Raw genomic sequence first — 18487 nt, 5'->3', positions numbered from 1 at the left:
GCTGCAGCAAGGTCACAGCACTGACAAGTTATCAGCAGAAGACCCCTTCATCCTGCCCAGAAAATGGCATTGAGGGGTCAGTAGTTCACATGCCATTGCTTTTCCTGAAAGGCCACCAGGAAAACAAACGTGCCCAGGCTAGGAGAAGCATGTAATTCTCAAATCTGAAAAGTTTAGCCCATGCTGTTGGTAGCAAGAAGAGCACTGTGTACAGCTTCAAGCTGGCATACCTGGCTTTCTGCACCTCCTACGTCTTGCCCTGCCCTCAGCAACCTTTCCCTTCCGTAACCAGGCTGCCCCAGCCTTTGCTGTTCTGCTGTCTGTGCTTCCAGCTCTTTTGTTCTTTGGTCTCTGTTGCTCCTCTCCTGCAGTCTGTCGTCTTTCTTGTTGGTCTTGCCAGCCTTTCATTCTGCTGCTGCATCCCAGCTGCCTCCATCTTTCTCCCTGGCTGTCACAAATTCACAGCTACCTGCTGTCCTGGGCTTTTTGGTTGCATAGTCCTAGTCCTGCTTTTCAGTGCATAGCGGTCCCAGGCTGGTGGCCTTTACCACCTGGAAAAAACTTTATCTGCTTAGCCATGTAGTTGATCGAAAGCTTCTGTGTTTCATCCATTCATCCTGCGCTGACCTTCAGCAGACTGTGTGGATTGCAGGCTCTGCTCTCCCTCCCCTCATTCCCTGTGCAGGATTGCTCACGTTGTTGCTCAGGATTGCTCAGGATTGCCCCATGCTGTTCCTTCTTACCAGCTCTGTACTTGCACTGCTTCTGAACCCTGTACGTGCTGGATTCAGCACTGCTCTTCCATGGCTGAGTATTTGGAAATTCTGGACTGATTAGGAAGAGGGAGGGTGTTTCCACCCAAGCCCCTTGGAGGTATGCTCTGATGTACGTGCAGCTAAACAAAGTATTTGCTTTACTGAATTGTAAACTCTGGGTAATTGGGGCAGGTAGTTCACGAGTGGAGATTGGTTGAGGTAGTCCTGTTTCTGCACCAGTAATGAAACAGGTTTCCTGAAAATACGTTAGCAGCTGCAGAGCACAGCATAGGGCTGGATAGAAATTGGATGGAGTCTTGACTGGGAATAACTTCCATGTCCCTACAGAATAACACCTGAGTGTGTACTGCAGGCCAGTTTGGGGTTCAGGGTCTGTCACTCTTTTGTTGTGATATCAAGCAGATACTGTTAGACTGAAGGATTTGCTGTAAGGCTCTGTTGATCTCAGGCTGGGGGAAAGATATTTCCCCCTCACTTTCTCATGAACAACTCCAGACAATAAATGAAAGGGAAATTGAAGAGAAAAAAAAAAAAAATAATCCTTCTGCTTTTAGAGCTGTCCCCATTCGCCTTCTAGCTTCTGCTGCGTATTACCTTGTGTGATTCATACAGAACAAAGACAAGCAGGATTTTAGAGCTAATTTCTTTAAAATTTGAGCCCACTTTGGTCTCTGCTGCTAACAGAGTACAACTTGTCTCCCCTACTGGAGTGATGAGTTTTGGACCAAGTGTGTATGTATTAGAGAATTTTAAAAGCAGTAAAACAGCACAGCGGGATTCAGCCTTTATTATCCAGGAGCCACAAGTAAAGGCAATCCACAGCTGGATGCAGGAATAGGGAGAAAAACAGAAGCAAAAAACATCTTCTGCCAACACCAGATTTCATGCAGTAGCTCTGTTAGGCTCGGCACTATCACGTTAATGTACCTTGGCTGGGAAAGTACATGATGTGAGTGTCATCTGCCTACAGTGCCTGTCCCTCCTAGTATGAGCATCATGATGTGAAGTCCTTTTGACAGGCCAGCCCTGGGGATGTGGCACCAGGCTGAAGATGCTAGACTGGAATACACTGGCCTTAGGGCGGTGAGTTCTTGAGCAGGAGCACTCTGAGCTTTCATGAGAAATACCTTGAGCCGTGCTTTCAGGGGTTATGGCACTACTTGAGCAGGTGATGCCCTTGGTCCCACTCCTTTCTCCATGGCTTTTTTTTACTTTTTGTGATTGGGACGGAGCAGGTGATGCCCTTGGTCCCACTCCTTTCTCCATGACTTTTTTTTGCTTTTTGGGACACAGCTGGCAAGACAGCTGGCCTCTGTGCCTCCTGGCTTGCTTCCTTCACATCTCATTGATCAGAAGCTGCTTCAAGAGTTGTTTATTAACCCTCAAAGAGAAAAATCCTGTTGGAACACAATTCTTCCTTGATATGGAAAGCGTCACAGTCCTCACTGGGAAGCTGCAACAGAACAGCTCTGCAGACCAATGGAAGCATGCCCAGGATGGTGCCTTTAGATTATTGTAGCACAGAGTCCCCCAGCATAACAAGGATATGAGCACCAGTGATTAGCAGAGAAACCAGGCTTCAGGGCTTGTTTTGATTCCTGCTTCAGCCTTCCAATCTAACACACTTAATGCGCATCAGGGAGCAGAGCAAGGAGACACTTTGTTCTCATATCTTGCAAAGTCAATCAGTTGCATAATATGAATCAGAGAGGCAGCAGGAACGTGATCGAGTGCAGAAAAGGGACACATCAAACGCTTTATTGTGGCTATGGGGAGAAGTGAGCCAGGCCTCTCTCCACCCAGCTTATCTTCCCCTAACTGCCTTTGAGCCTGTTTTGCATCAGCTGCCTGTCACTCTCAATAGAGCTCAGACGGGAAGGTAGCTTCCCTGGAGCCCTTGTCCATTAGAAAAGGAGAGGTAAGCATCCCCAAAAGCCTCCAGAACGATTTGGAGAGTTTAAATTAGCTACTTCCTCTGCATTAGCCTCGCAGCAGGGCAGGGATTGCTGAGGGGCTGTCCAGCTGCGTGCCAAGCCCAGCGCGGCTCCAGCCAGCGTGTGTGCGAGACAGGTGAGAGACAGCACCTGGGCAGGGTGTCACCCTGGCTCTTCGATTCAAATGGGCAGAACTCTAAGGGAGAAATGGCCTTTTTTCTTAAGATGTGCCTTAAACTTGGAGTTCCTGCAGCTTGTGAGAGCTGTCTAGGCAGCCACTCCGGTGTGGTGCAAGTTTCTTTCTCTGCCCCCTCCTACCCCACCATCCTTCTGAAGCTGGGCCACTGTGCAACCAGGAGTACCTGTCGCACCATGCGAAGGAGTGTGAGCACTGCAGGTATCACAGTAGCCTGAGATTGTGGCTGTTTCCCCTCCTGAGATTTTTGCTTTTCTTTCACCAACAAGTGCTTAAAATTTTACAAATCCATAGTGCTTATTCGAAGGTTGAGCTGTAGATGTAGTAGACCACGTCAGAAGGGACAGACCCTCCACTTGGGGAGAAATTACAGCACCCTAACTGAGAGTGAGCCTGAAAAAAACCATATGTATTTTTGGCAGTCTCTGGCAAGGAAGAAATGCCTCATGGAAGTTTGGTGCTGACTTAGAAAATGGCAGATGACCAGTCAGTTCTCTCTCGGTGTAAGGTTTGATGTGATGCCCTACCAGATGCTCTGTGCACCTGCTGGCAGCTAAGCCCCACATCTTTTGGTTGAAGGAAGCAGGGTTACAAGGTGGATAGCGGTGAGGTATGTTGAAGGGAGAGGGGGTAAAAAGAAATCACTCCAGCGTGAAGCCTTGTAGTCTTCTGCCACTGTCTTAGGCAATTTCCTGTCAATTTCCTTCTTTGCCTAACAAACAGCAAGAACATTTGCTGTTGAAAGCACATCTGAAAGCTGTGGGAGCCTATAATGACTGTGAGGAGTTTCTGGGCTTTCTTACTCCACTTTGTAAATTTTTCTCTCGTCCTTGTTATATTAGCACTATTTTTAGCTGCTCTTACTCAGAGAGAACATAAGTGATTCTCCATTATGAATCTCAAGCACGAGATAACAATAAAGACAGTTAGAGATGTTGCTGGGCAGAAGGGTCATGGTGGAGACCTGTGCCTGGCACAGCTCCCCTGGAGATCCTACCACGCTGTCCCAAAGCACCGAGGCACCGGTTTCAGCTCTCAGTGACTTCCCTGGCAGGGCAGCAAGGCCACTCAGTGCATACACGTGCTCCCTCCAGAGACAGCCACGTCTCCCTGGAGACCCTTGGCTGCTGGACAGTGTTCCCAAGGATTGTCTTGTCCAGATGCCATGGGACGTGTCCTCCTCCTTCCCACGGCTAATCCCTGGGGCCTCTCCTCACATAGCTTCCTGCCCTCTGTTGATCACTGACCACTTTTTCCCCTTCTGCTCTCCTCCTTTCCAGCTCTCATGACCCCAGCCTTTCCCATTTCTTGCCAGCATGGTTCCATCCTATTCCTCATCCTGGCTTTTCCTCCACAGGCACCCCAAGGTGCTGGTGCTCATGGGCCAAAGGAGGAATACAGCTGGGGTCTGCTGCAGCAAAGAGGTAGGACACATTTCATCACAGAGTGGAGGTGAATGAGGAATGCAGTGTGGTTGTGGCATGAAGCTACCTCAGTGACAGAGGGAGAGGACAAGCAATGCCCAGGGAGGATTTGCTGGCTTGTTTTGGGGCATGTTTTTATGGGCATCTAGCATGCTCTGTGACAAACCAAGGTCTGTGTCTGGCAATCCTTTCCAGGTGGGACAAGTCCCTGAAATTAGGTTGAGTGGCAATCTCATGTGAGGGTTTTGTGGGGGAAGTTTTGCTAGACTGGTTGGGACTGCAGTATTATTCTACAAAATCAGGAAACACAATTTGCCAGTACTACCCTCACCAGAGGCTTGCAATTTCCTACAATGCACAAATAAGATAACTCTGTATTTATGGAATATTAAGCACTTTGTACATGATGGCAGTCAATTTACACTGTGATAATGCTGAACAGTACAACACCTTTCAGAGCCATGCTTGCCTTTAGAGCTAACCTGTCTCTCCTGTGATCAGAAACAGCGCCTTGGATCTAAACATACTTGATCTGAGAAAGTCTAGGTCCATAATGTACCTTTGTGGCTCCTGCTCTGAGATTATCCAAGGCAGCATGTCCTTTGATTCTTACACTATATCCTTAGGTCCACAAGTCCTCTGTGAATGACAGTTTAAGGATTGCCACAGTAGGTCCCGGTCAGATTCCTTTGTGATCCTGTGTTAGATAAGCCAGTTACGGATACTGGAGGCTTGATTCAAAACAGGTGTAGAAGTCCATATTTTTTTCCTTCTGCCTTTAAGCTTATTTCTAGCTGAATCACCAAAGCACAAATAGGCCTTGGGAGAGCAGCTTGCAGGAGTCTTGCCTGCTGAGCCAGTAATTGCAGTCTTTAGCATCCAGCCTGCATCCGGAGTATGAGAAGGACAGGCAAACATGGTTTCAGAAGAGACAGTAAGATCTCTGCCACGTGCACCCTGCTGAGAAGTTCAGAGGATGAAATGTAACAACCTGGAGCATTTCTTTCTTGTTTGGAAAAAGCAGAAATTTCTAAATGATGAAGCATTAAATGTTGTCACTCTCAGCGTGATGCAGGGAGCATCAGCTGCAGAGCGCAGCCATGTACCATGTGCCATAGATTTTGCTTATAACTCTTCCTCTGCTTTTTTTTTTCCCCTCTGGCACAGTGAAGGTCAAATCTGCTAGGATTTTCAGCACTGCTGCAAAATAAATTTTAAATAGCAAGAGGTCTTGGCAAACCAGAGCTTACCAAATGACCAACAGTTGTTTGCCAGTAGTAGTTTTGCATGTCTGTATATACTGCATGCATTCCTATGCAATCAGTCTCTGCAGCAAGTGATTTTTTCCCAGTGTAGCAATTCCGTATTTATACTACACTGGATGTTTGCCTCTTGCAGTTTCATTCTGTCCAGTTCACCTCCAAAAGACAGAACAAGGCACTTTATCAGGCTGGGATCAGCTGTTTTCAGAGCAGTTTCATTTTGCTGCTTCCTTTCTATGATTTCTAAAGGAGCTGCACATCAGGGCTGACTGATTCGTTGAATACCTGGCACCTTTTAGAATTGCCCTTCATGCTGGGGCCACATCCAGAGCATTTACTTCTACCCCAGGTCAACTCAGCCATTGTATGCAGCAGGCTGGCATCACGCAGTGCTTTTGAATGGATGCTGTTTCTCTCCTGCAGGTGCTTGTCCTTGCTTTTGTGTTTCTTTAGCCTGCAATCATGATGCTCTGCAGCCCCATCTGCAGACTTGTCAGACATCATCTTTTAAATAACTGGCATACCCTTGAGACAGGCAGTGACAGATGCTTGCTGCTTCCAAGCTGCCTTTTGTAAGCAGGCGTAGAGAGTTAAACAACTAAACTGTGACCAGAGCAACAAGCAATGTGCTTTGGATGCTGAGCCATGACCCCACTGACAAAATGTCCCCTGGGCTTTGCACTTCTGAATAAAGCTGTAGCCTTTGTTCCCTGGCACGGGCCCTTGTGGTGTGGCGGCTCTAATCCTGCTCAGCTGCCGCTGGAAAGATAAGAGGGAAGGAAGGAAGGAAGGTCTATCTAAGGTTAAGGCAGTATATCTCACTAGATTTGCAGTGATGAAAGATTTAGCCTTGCAGCCTGTAACTTCACATCCTCTAGTAATTGTCTAGGCAGAAGATGGCTCAATCACATGAAAAAGTTGGGCTTTATAAAGCTGTAGAAACGAAGTCACTGCACAGCTGGGTTGCTAAGGTGCAGAAAGCATGAGAAGTGGTGTTGCTGTACACTGTACATAAAGGCGTCTTAATTTCTGACGCATCAACCCTCTTCCTGCCTCCCTGTGTGCCGCCTCCTCCCCTGTACCTTAGGGTACATTTGGGTGAAGCAAACAGCCCACGAGTGAGAGGTCCCCAGGCGAGGTGGGCACAAACTAACACGGTGATGGGCCCACGGGGGTCAAGGTGAGCTGTCCCACCATCGCCCACCACAGCTCCCAGCTCAATAGGGGATTCCCGAGTAAGCTCCAAATAGTAAGTGCAAACAGCTTGTGAAAAGAACATGCTGGCACCGAGAATTGTGCGTTTGAATCAGCAGCAGCTAAATTCCTGTTACACTACCTATCAGGTCAAAATATGGAGTGAAAATCCTTAGACCTGGTTGCTGTCAAAGGTGAGGTTTTTCACTGTGAGCATTCCGTGGTGTGTATCTCACAGGAGCTGCCTTTGCTCCGCGGGAGCAGCACCCAGCTCTCGGTGTGTGTGGGCTGAGGAGGGGATGGCAGCACACAGACAGGACAAAACCAGCTGCCTCACACCCCCGGGCACGTTTCAGGGACAAGAGAAGCAATGGCAGCGTTGGGGTCTGGCATTGGGAGACTTCTGGAGGAGCTGCAGGCAGAGCTGGGACACTCTGCAAGCGTCTGCTCAGTGTCCCTTGCAAAAGACCAGTGAGTGTGTCCCTGCCTGGGCTACACAGCCCTGGGGGTGATCTACACAGTTTTACATCAACCAAGTGCAACGGGCTTGTACTAAGATTCTTGGAGGAATAGGCTAAAGGGCTCTCAGGACAACGAATGGCCCTTTTTCATACATTTTAGAATAAAAGGAGACTGGAAGAAAGCCATGCTCTGAGAGGGAGTGAGCTCTATACTCACAGAGCTATTAACCTTTTGATCAGTGCAGGAGAACTATTAGTATGGACGATAGCAGGCTCATTTTAAAAGGTGGTCATATAATTGATACCAGCTGATGTGATTTAATGGAAAAATAGACCTTTTCTAATGGGCTTAATAGTGCTTTTATGGGGGAGTTGTGCTGGTGAAATAGATTTATAAATTAATATGACTTGCTATCAATATTTGGCTTAAAATGTCATAAAATCCATATCAAATGGACTAAAAGTGGCTAAATGAGACATTTTGAAGTGTTTTTAGTCTTGGGAAAGCATCAATGGGCAGACACAGGTTGGCTTGTGGTTTGTGGCCCAGTGTTATTCAAAACTTTCTTAGCTATTAAGAGGAAATGTTTAAGGGGCTGTTAATCAAGATGGATGGTGAGACAGATTTGGGAAATGGGAAGGCAAATTACTCAAATTATAGCTTTTTCTGTTGTCTGATGCCCACAAACAAGAAAAATAGCCAGACACAAAAAACCCTACTTATTTCATTAGCAAACCCAAACCTGGAGAAAAAGAAAATCTGTTTGGGCTGAACAAAATTCTGCCTTTGTTACAAGATGAAATATTTTCTTCTGGGGAGTAGGCAGGAGAAGCAGGCAGCCCAAAAACTAAGGGTTGAAGCAAAATAAAAAAAAAAAAACTAAAAACCCCCAAATTATTTGGAACTTCCAAGTACTTATAAATGGCAAAAATTCACTGATGTTGTAGGTGCATGTATAAGTAGAAAACACCTTAGAGCATGGGAAAATTGTATGAGTTATACTTTTCATTATATGAATTGCATGAAGTTGGGGCTAAGGAACATGCTGAATAAATGTGCTAACGTTTACAGACCACAGCTTCAGAGAGGAGCAGGCTCAGCAAGAAACTATGGCAAGAGACCAAAGCTGCTTTGCCTTTGAAAGTTCATCTTTGCCTCACCCAAGAGAAGCAGAAAGGTGACTGGATCAGCGTGGAGGTACATTCACTTGAGAAGGTTTGTGTGTGAGCAGTGAATTAACTGTGTGGCGGAATGGTGAGTCATCTCTCTCCTCAGGGGTGATTTGGGAAGAGATGGTTTCTCCTCCAAGGCTGCCTCTGGGGGCTGGTTGTGAGGACCATGGCTGTGGTCACGCATGGAGTCAGGCATGCATTGTAGAGACATGGGAAAGAACTATTTCCTTAGACTATGCCGTGGGACAGCATTTCTGGGAATCCCAGCACTGGCTGGGGGACCCTGTGGGGACAAGTGTCTTTTAGAGAGGTCAGGCCATAGTCAGTGCCCTGAGACAGGAAACGGGGCTGCATACAAGTGTCAGGCACAGGCACGTGCTGAGCTGATTCATCCAAACTCAGACCCAAATAGTCCTTCCAGGGCTTTCTGCTCCCAGCTCATTAGCCATAATTCAATCAAAGTACACATGTATGTGGAAAAGATGCAGCCCTTGTTACTGGAAGGAAATCTTAGCCACTAACGGGTGTACTGGAGAAGAAATCAGTGGTGGTGGGGGGTTGCATTGGAAGGGATTTTGTACAAAGAGTGCTTGGGGCTGGGGTAAGGGAGAAGCAAATCAGGGAGTTCAGCACAGCTCCAGCCCCCCTCCCTGCAGCAGGGCTTGGGAGGGAGAGTGGGCCACTGTTAGCCTCTGCAAGGTGGACCGGGGAGGGCAGCAGCAGCAGCACATCCTCACAGCTCCCATCTCATGCCCTTCTACATCTCCAGTGACACAAAGCAGCCATCTTCCTCGTGCGCTCGTGCATCCCACAGCCGGCTGCTCTGAGATGGGAAGGGACTGAGATGGGGGGAGCCCCGTGCTGTCCCGAGGGCAACAGCCTGTAGTAGCTTGGCTCTGGGCAATGACCACCAAAGCAGCGTTCCCTGTGCTCCCTGCCTCCTCCCACGGCCTGCTGCCTGGCTGTGCTGAGCCGAGGGACACATCCCACACGCTGGTGTACAGGGGTGAGCACGCCTGCGTGACGTTCTTCCCCAGCAGAGATGGTGGGAGGGAAAGCTCCGTTTTATAGCCTTCTCTCTAGCTGCTGGGGAAGGCAGGGTGGGAGACACAGCAGGGATGAGTGGGTGGGGGACGAGGGATGCCACGGAGGGAACTGCAGACTTTTACTATCATGCTGCCTCCTGTGAGCCCCTGGGTGCCTTCAAAGCCAAGAGATGTGTTGGCCAGGGAGTCCCCACCCCCCCACCCCCAGCCTTGCACTCCCAACCCGTCCTCAGTGCTGATTTCTCCATGCCGCAGGTGAAGCAAGACAGAGGTGCCACGACAGGCATCAAAAGTGGTGTGAGCCACCACTTCCCAGTCTGGCAGGGAGGAGGAAATTTTGGTGTTGAGCAGAGCAGAGTCTGTGCCCTGGGAGAAGAGGCCTGACTATGAAGGGTAAGAGATGGAAGGGAGCGCTTTTCGTTGGAGAGCAGCTGGAGCATCTAAGAGGATATTAAACTGCAACAGCTGGGAAACACAGCTTAGAGGAGAAACAGTACATTAACCCAAACTCCTCATGTGGGGCCAGACTGAACCAGACTGTGTTAATGAACTGGAAAAGTGGAAATTTCAGCAGTTCTAGGACTCTGCATATCCAGTCCAGGTACTATGGTCTTAATTGCAAAGGCCTTTCGTCTGGCTGTTGTAATGGCAGTGTTAGAAATTCCTTATTACAGCCTGCTCACACAGAAGTTGGGAAATGCAGAACGTGACTTGATGTTGACACAAGCATTCAAGTGTCATTAGAGCCATGCAGTGAACGTGCTTACAATCCACAGAGAAGTATGACATTCCTAAATCTGGTTACACGCCAATTTGCAGAGAAATTGTAGAATTCTGTGTTCTGTGCAGAGGTTCCCTGCCCCAGCAAGCAGCCTTTGGGACCTTCCAGAGCCAGGAGGTCAGATTCTGGCTGCCAGGGTTAGGGCCAGGGTCAGATCTTGCAGACACGTTGACCGTGTCGGCCAGCTGAGCTCTTGAGTTGCTTGAATGAACATGCTGCAGTTGCCCATGAACAACAGTAACATTGCACAAGCTTGAGATTAAAATTAAATTAATTAAATTAAATATTTAACAATTAATTAGGTTTTTTTCCCCTTGGCCATATTCTGCCCTTTGGCTTTTCTCCTCCCCTCCTCAAACAGAGGACATCAGAGAGCTTTGGCACTAACTCTGCCAGTGCTCATTCACCTCCTACAGATCCACCCAAGTGCTCTCTGCTCACCAACACTAAAAACAAAAGGGGATTCACTCAGTACAAGTTTTATTCTACCCTGCACTGGAGCTGATTTTTATTCCAAACAGCGCAGGACTTGCAATCGTGTTACCTTGGGTTTGACAGCAGATTAGTCACATTCGTACAAAAGCATTTTAAAGTTCATTAGAGCGTTGCCTTTCAGCACAGTTAATGATCTGAGAGGATGTAGTATGCCAAGGCAGGTAAGCTAGTCTGGGATTTGGGTTGTCTGTGCTGCTGGCTGTAGGCTCTAGAGACACAGGAGGGAAAAAGCTCACTCTGCAAGTTCTGCAAGTCGTGGGCAAAGTAAATGTTTCTGGGGAGAGGGAGTGCAGCAGTGGGTAGCGTGGGCAGACAGCCTGCTGCTGAACTGAAGCTTCTTTATTTCACAGCGTGAGTGAGACTGAAGTGCAGCAGACCATATGCATGTCCGTCTGCCCAAAGCTTTCCTCTCCTTTATAATGATGGTACAGGTTGTGCTGAGCTGCAACTCGATAGATAACAGCCAATTCTCCCTCCAGAGGGGCAACTGCCTTCTGGACCCTCCAGGGTCTGAGGACAAGTGGTGTGGCTGGAGTCATTCTGCTCTATCGTGGGACTACAGCAGAACCAGGCAGTGCAGTCACCACCAGAGATCCCCGCAGCCAGGTGTTTATGGCTCCATCCTTTAGCACAGAGTATCCTCAACGTTGCCACAAAGTCCTCTCCGGGCAGGCACACTTCTGCCTATTGTTTTAACTAACCATCTTCCCTTAGGGACTCAGGGACAAGGACTGGCTATTGATCAGGAGCAAATGCAAATGGGGCAGTAAGGTATTGGAGTGATACCCGTATATCTAAGGCAGCTGTGTGGTCAACCTCCTGTCTTTCTTTTTCCTGCACATGTACATAAGCTGTCCCTGAATATGCGTGTGCCAGGACACCCACGTTTTATATTCCGATAGTGATATGCCCCTCAGAGCTTTTTTTTCAGCCTCACCAAAGGCATATATCCACACGTCTCTAGAATAAAACAGGACGGTCTCATCTGCCTGCATAGTTGCCTGGTGAATTTACATTCTTCTTTCCTCAGAGCTCTGGTTTCTGCATTTGTTGGGATTATGGGAACCTTTTGTGTTTAAAATTCTCATCCCTTGTTTTCCCCAGGTTGCTTTAAATAGAAGGAGAAAATGAACAGAGGAACCAGCAAAGCTCATCTCACTTCTCAGAATTGATTCTCTGACCCTTTTTACTGCCTGTGCCCCTCTGAAAAATCTCCTCCAGCTTTTATCTGCGCCGTTCCACCTTTTGCAATAGAGGAAAGCCCCTGAAGCTTTTTCCACCCTTTTAAAAAGAATCAGCCTCAGCAGCCAGACACCAAGCTTCATTTCTGGTAAGGTTTCCAATCCCACTCACTCCTTTCTCTTGGCTTATACGTCACCCTCTTCCTCTTGGGTGGGCAAAAAAGGGGACGGGTGCTGCCGCTGTGCTGACTCCTGACTGGGTCACCCAGTGCTGCTGGGCTGTCTGGGCTAGGCTATAAAACAGAGCCAAGGCAGCGCAGCTGGCTCAGACACCAGACTGAATTCTGCAGGCAGCCAAGGACCCGCGCGCAGCTTCTGCCGCCTCCTGTCTTGTTGTTTTTCCTGGAATACAGAGCCGACCTCGGAAGCAAGATGTGCAAGGGACTCGCTGCACTGCCAGCCACTTGCTTAAAAAGGTACTGTTTATTTCTGAGCATCTGTTAATGGTCTTGTTAGTCTGGAGATGCACTGATGTATTGCACTTTGTGTCTGACGCAGAAGTGGCAGATTTGGCTCTGATGCTTTTGTAAGATTAGATACAAATAATTCTTTACGAGCTTCTTTTTTTCCTGTCAATCAGAAGCAGAATTGCATAAAGGTTTTGTATTGAGCTGTGGGAACTCTAAACTCGTCCTTCCCATCAGCAAAACAAGCAGCTCTTAATATTTTGAGATTTCTCTCATCTGCTTCTGCCGTAAGCTTTGCACCTCTTTTCTCCTTTGAGTCCTTTCTCTGCTGAATTTTCTTTTCTTGATTTTTTGAGGGGGAGCAAAGCAGACAGAATATCAAAAAAATTCCACAAAACGCATCCCAAATGCAGAAACCCAGCCTGGCAGGACCAGAGCCCTGGCCACCAGCAGGCAGGGCAGGGATGTGGGCCAGCCCAGGAGACCGCAGATCTGGATGCAGCACCAGGCGGTGTGGGGTCAGCCTGTGTTCCTCTGGGTGTGCACTGGTGGTGAGGGACCAGGTCAGGCTGTACCCCTGGGGCACAGCACTGTGGGGCTGGCGTGGAGCTGGCCATACCTGCATTTTGCAGTGATGATGAGGATGGGCTGAGCTGCCATGGGTGCAGGATCTGTCTGTGCCCTGGTGTGTGCTACTGGCCAGGCATCCCAGAGAAGGCAGAGTGGAGCCTGTGCCTGCCCCAGGCATGTACAGTATGGGGCAGCCTGGCCTGCCCCACAACCCAGCATGAGGGGGTCCTTATGCCTGCGAGGGGGTCATGAGCCCTCCTGGAGGGGTGTTACTCCTTTTCAGGTGCTGTGGGGCCTGGAGACCCCCAGCAGGGTGGCCCGGGTGCCCAGAACAGCACCAGCCCCACAAAACTCCCTGCTCATCCAGCCCGTGCAAATCGCACAGGTCTCTGATGGCACACTGCTACCTTTCTGGCTGCTCCTGCCCCAAGGAGCACTCCTGAGGCTGCTTCCCAGTGGCTGTGCAATGGGGAGGGTTGGGAGAGTGCAAACTGAAGCTCAGCCTGCTCCCATCTGGGAGAAAAAGCTCCCCAGTTATGCTGGATTTGAAAACAAGTTCTAAAAATGTTAGGAAAAAATATTGACGCCTTTCCCCCCAGTTTGCAGCAACATTTGACAGGGAAAAAAAAAAAAAGAGACATTTGAAAAAATGCAAAGGAAAAAAAAAGTTCACGTATTTTAACCATCTCTGTCCAGGATTCCCAAGAAAATCCCTCTCTCATGGAAAGCTGCAGGACTCGCTGCAAGCAGCAGTGTCTTGTTTCCTCCTGCTGCAGCCTTCCTGCGGACCTGAGCGGTCTCCTTTTTTTGGGGACAGGTAGGATGGCAGTGCCAGGCAGCCCCAGTCTGGCAGCGCCGAGCAGGCAGTGTCTGCATGGGCAGGGCCTGAACATTGGCCCTGGCCACACACACCCCACTCTAATGAAGCTATGAGTTTCCTTTGCTCTCACCCCAGTGCTGGCGTTGTTAAGGAAGCATTTATGAGCACAAGCAAGCAGTGAGACGAGATATGGCCAGGACTGCTGACAGGGTGCTATGGCTGGAGCAAAGAGCAGTGCCAGGAGGCTGAGCAGCTACTGGAGCTCAGCCCTGCAGCACACCCTCTTGCTCTTTTCCAAGCTCTAATCTGAGGAGCAGGAGAAGAATTTCCTGCTTACGCTATTGCTGCACCCTGCAGCATGCGCCCCTGAGCAAGCAAGACTGATTTACCTGCCCCTTCATTCTTAAACTGGAAGGAAACCCAGAGAGATGCTGAACTCAATACCAGCTGCATGTCTCGGTGCTGCCATCAGGCAGTGATTGTCCTGATCACGCTGAAAAGCAGAACAAATTTAAGCATATATCCTCATAGGAGCTCGCCACGGAGCAAGGGAGTAGCTTGCAGTCAGCATGGGCTGGTTGTGACAAAGATCCTGGGTCATCCCCTGATCTCACCCTCACACCCTGATCTGCTCCTACCCCTTCGCTTCCTCCCTTCCCTCTGTCTCATGGGCAGCTGCTTGGTGGGGTGGCCTGGCATGGCCCCGCTGTTGCTGAAGCTGGATGATGAGGAGAGAAGATGGCAAGAGCTGCAGGAAAGGATTAGTAAGCGTGTAACAACCGGACAGTGGCAGCTGGGCAAGCCAGCTCAGGGAGAAGTGACACATTAACAGCATGGTGATGCCTTTCTGTCACAATATTTTAACTGTAAACAAGCAGTAGGAAAAGAGCAGCCCTTTGCCAGCCCTCCCTGTGGGGTGGTGACCTTCTCAGCAAGAAAATGGTGCTGCTGAATGTGAAAAATTACTTCTTTGACTTTGTTGTACATGTCTAGCCACAGAAATGTACGTTATATGAGGAGTGGAAAGTCAGCACTGGAGTCAGTAGCTGTGACCTGCATTTATGTCACCAAGTAATGCTGAACGAGCTTATTGCGGGTGAGGAGGCTGCAGAGGGAGTTGTAATGCATTATCTTCATCTTGTTCTTGAATTGTTTCTTTCAGTGCCAAAGACATGAAGCATCGTCTGGGCTTCTTGCTGCAGAAGTCAGACTCCTGTGACTACAGCTCTTCCCAGAGCAAGAAGGAGAAAATATCTTCAAGCCAGAGGTAAGAGCAGACGCTGCCGTGTAGTTAAGCCCAGGCTGCCTGCACCATGCTGTTTACTCCTTCACTGAGCTAAACTTCATTAGCGTTTCTGCTGCTGCCGCTTCCCGGTACCTCCTGAAGAGCTGTGTGTTTGAATCTAGTGTAGCAATAGTCCTTGGGTATGAGTAGTACCTTTCCAGGAGGAAGGTGGTACTAGAGGTCCCTTTCTGCCAACCTGTCTGGGATTCAGTATGTGTGTGCACATGGAAGGACTTGCACAGTCTGCTGCTGAGGGGAATAACACCAGCACAAGGCTCAGTGACACTTGATACATTGGAGTATCAGTAGCACTGGCTCTTTGAGTCAGGTTTGTGCAGGGGTCCCCACAGTTGCTGAGGTATAAGTGGATTATATCCTTTCTAAAAAGGACTCCGAAGGCCAAGGTATGCTCCTGGGATAGATGACCCCTGGGATGTTCTGTTATAGTAGGGGGAATGAACGCAGGATGTGGAAACATGGTTTCTAGTTCCCATGTTCCTCTCTTTTCCATATATTACTGATATGACCTGTAAGAGCGATCCCAGGTCCATCTCTCCCCCTCTGAGAGATGCGTCCAGTAAGAAAATAAGCACAAAGTTCCCAACAATTTTTCCAGGAAAAATGCTATCCAGTCCGTGGCTGGTGACGAGGATTGCAAGCCGGAATTACTGTACATTAGATCTGGGATCCCCAGGGGTCTCTGTAAACCAGGCAGACATTTCCTTCTTGGTCTCTTGTGTATGCTTTTACAACAATCAGGGAAAGAGATTTTCTAGTGATGCTGGGCAAAAACCCAAATGTCTCCTTTCTGTGCTCCCCTTAAATCCCCCTTACGTTTCTCCTTTTGTCTCCTTCTAGGGTTAGCCAAGAGGAAGTCAGAAAGTGGGCAGACTCTTTGGAAAACCTGATCCATCATGATAGTAAGTAAAGAGGTCCCTTCTGTTGGAGATACTGAGGGTGCTGCCTGCAGGGTGTGTGTGCTGAGCAGCCCCTGAAGGGGACTGGGGACATTTTCTTTTGTCTCTTAGCAGCACACGGGCCTCCACAGGCCACTAGGAGGGGTGGTGAAGGGTGCTCTTGGTCACATCCAAGGAAAAATACCAAAATATGATGAGTGGAGCTTTGGCCTACAGCTGAGCTGTCCCTTTCGTGAGAGTAACTGGTTTAGCCCCTGTACAAGGAGGGGACAATGCTGCAGCACACAGTTAATGGTGGGTAGAACAAGAGCCAAAAACTGGGAAAACTGCATGTAGCTGAGCCCATGGGAGTCTTTGTCTTCCCACCGGTTCCAGGCTACACTGGTGTCCTTGAGGTTTCCTTTGTGCTGTTCCCATGGCTTGAGACTCTGCAGCGTGTGTTGGCTGTCTCCTTGGGGCCTCCTGGGAACACACGAGTTGCTTATGTTCTGCTGGCTGAGCCACTGAAGGTCACAGTGGGGGAGCAGGCAGCTGAAGACCCACGCGTGACATTCCCATGGGGCCTGTCTGAATTCCAGCCTCCCTCAGCATGCACGAGTGACTGCCGTGGGGGCGGGCAGCTGCCCCCAGGGGAGATGCTCATTCAGCTCTGGGAAGGAGAATGCAGAATTGTTGTTTGCTGCTGTTCGTGGGTATGACTATCTGGGACCCAAAATTCTTACCTGATCTGGTTTTTCTTCTAAAAAATCTGTAGGAGGTCTGGCTGCTTTCCGTGCTTTTCTCAAATCTGAGTACAGCGAGGAAAACATCGAGTTCTGGGTTAGCTGTGAGGACTACAAGAAAACCAAGTCACCAGCGAAGCTCAGCCCTAAGGCCAGAAAGATCTATGATGAGTTCATCTCCGTGCAGGCAACAAAAGAGGTATGTGCACAGAACAGTTCTTGAGCAAAGGTACCACCCTAAATCCTGAACCAGGCCAGCGGCACAGGGAAATAGAGATCTGGTAGTTTCACAAGAGCTGAAGGATGCCGCTTTGCTGTTAGTTAGCAAGTAAATGGTGTCATTTTTATTGCTTTCATATTAAACTTGGATAGAGAGAAAATGGGTGTAGTTACAGCCACATGCCATCCCGTGTGCACACTCAAATGGGAGAAGCCTAGAGGACTATGATTCTCAGTGTTCCAGCTGCTCCCCTGCAGTTGTTTGAGTTTCCTGGCTGGCTGCATCCCAGAGGGATACGTGTCGGTCTCCCCTGGCAGTTTGTCTGGCAGCAGAGATCCATTGGTATCCAGCTGCCAGATTGTGCCAAGGCTACAGGGTGTCCAAGGGTGATTTCAGACCACTGCCCACCAAGGACGGCTTAGACATGCCTGGTGAAGAGACCCTTGGATTTCCCTTTAACTATGCTAGGCTTCTGGGACAGATTCTACTGACGCTGTCCCTTTGGCCCGCAGGTGAACCTGGATTCATGCACGCGGGAGAAGACGAGCCACAATATTCTGGAGCCTACACTGTCCTGCTTTGATGAGGCTCAGAGAAAAATATTCACCCTAATGGAAAAGGATTCTTACCGCCGTTTCCTCAAGTCCCCCTACTACCTGGACTTGGTCAGCCCGCCCCGTGCCGGCTGCGGGCCCGAAAACTGCAAAAGAAGCCACACTCACACCTTAGACTGCAACTCTAACATCATCTCTCAGTGCGCCTGAACCTGCAGCAAGGCAGGAGCGGGCTGGGCTCTCGCAAGAGTATATGGCAGCAAAAGCATTCATTGGCATGAAGCAACAGAGCTGTCTCCAATAGCTGTCTAATGTCCCAGTTGTATCCCATGTCATGCAGCAGCCAGCATTTGTAACCCAAGCCAGGCTCAGTTTGTGTAGCAAACCCTCCTCTGATTCCATCAGTGTAGGAGCCCTGGGGTCTGTGTCTGACATGAAAGCTGGGGGCAACCCCTGCGTGCCCGCTGTGCTTCTGGGGAGCCCCCCAAGCCCGGGAGGGTGGTGGGGGAGCACGTGCTCAGACACAGCACTACCCACCAAGGGACCAGACCTGCAACGTGGCAGGGTGACACCTTGCAAGGGGCAGGGGAAAGAGGAGCCAAGGGAAGCGTCGGGGACTGCGATCTCCCCTTTCTAATGGGCAAAAGCTTTGATGAAAAGGACTTGCTCTGGTCCTTAGCTGTTCCCATAGCTCCCAGATACCTAGGCTTTCAGTAGTGTCTGCTCAGAACTCGGGCTGTGCTGCATTATAGCAAGCAGACCTAGGAAGAGCTCCTGCTCGTTCTTGAAGGGAGACCAAAACTTTTCAGCTAAACAGCCTCCCTCAATCTCCACAGCCACAGTCGCAGGGAAGCTCTCCCATCTGGCTGCTTCTCCCTCTGCAGCATCTAGTTTATGCCGGCAAAGGATTTTTCCTGGGGCTGTACAGAGCTATTATTTTAGGGGAGGTTCATTATTTCATATATTATTAATGCTCGCAGGTTTAATACTGTAGCTGAGTAGAACAGAA

At 49.2% G+C, this 18487-nt stretch overlaps 1 protein-coding gene across 1 annotated transcript; it reads left to right on the top strand.

Moving 5' to 3' along the window:
* The first annotated feature begins 12157 nt into the window (after positions 1–12157).
* RGS4 (regulator of G-protein signaling 4) lies at positions 12158–18487 on the top strand. The gene is made up of 5 exons (XM_014943521.1): positions 12158–12399; positions 14943–15047; positions 15924–15985; positions 16737–16903; positions 17437–18487. The coding sequence occupies exons 1-5, from the start codon at positions 12356–12358 to the stop codon at positions 17686–17688; spliced, it is 630 nt and encodes a 209-aa protein (XP_014799007.1). The 5' UTR covers positions 12158–12355; the 3' UTR covers positions 17689–18487.

The sequence above is a fragment of the Calidris pugnax genome, unplaced genomic scaffold (genome assembly GCF_001431845.1).
Source record: "Calidris pugnax isolate Ruff unplaced genomic scaffold, ASM143184v1 scaffold63, whole genome shotgun sequence".
Lineage (NCBI taxonomy): Eukaryota > Metazoa > Chordata > Aves > Charadriiformes > Scolopacidae > Calidris > Calidris pugnax.
The sequence above is the reverse complement of the archived record's forward strand: the minus strand, read 5'-3'. Positions and strand labels throughout refer to the sequence as shown.

Bases quoted from the DNA above. Each gene is read 5' to 3' on its own strand.
- RGS4 (XM_014943521.1), top strand. From the start codon at position 12,356: ATGTGCAAGGGACTCGCTGCACTGCCAGCCACTTGCTTAAAAAG. The intron at 12,400-14,942 runs GTACTGTTTATT...TGTTTCTTTCAG, and splicing joins CCAGCCACTTGCTTAAAAAG to TGCCAAAGACATGAAGCATC. The intron at 16,904-17,436 runs GTATGTGCACAG...TTTGGCCCGCAG, and splicing joins CCGTGCAGGCAACAAAAGAG to GTGAACCTGGATTCATGCAC.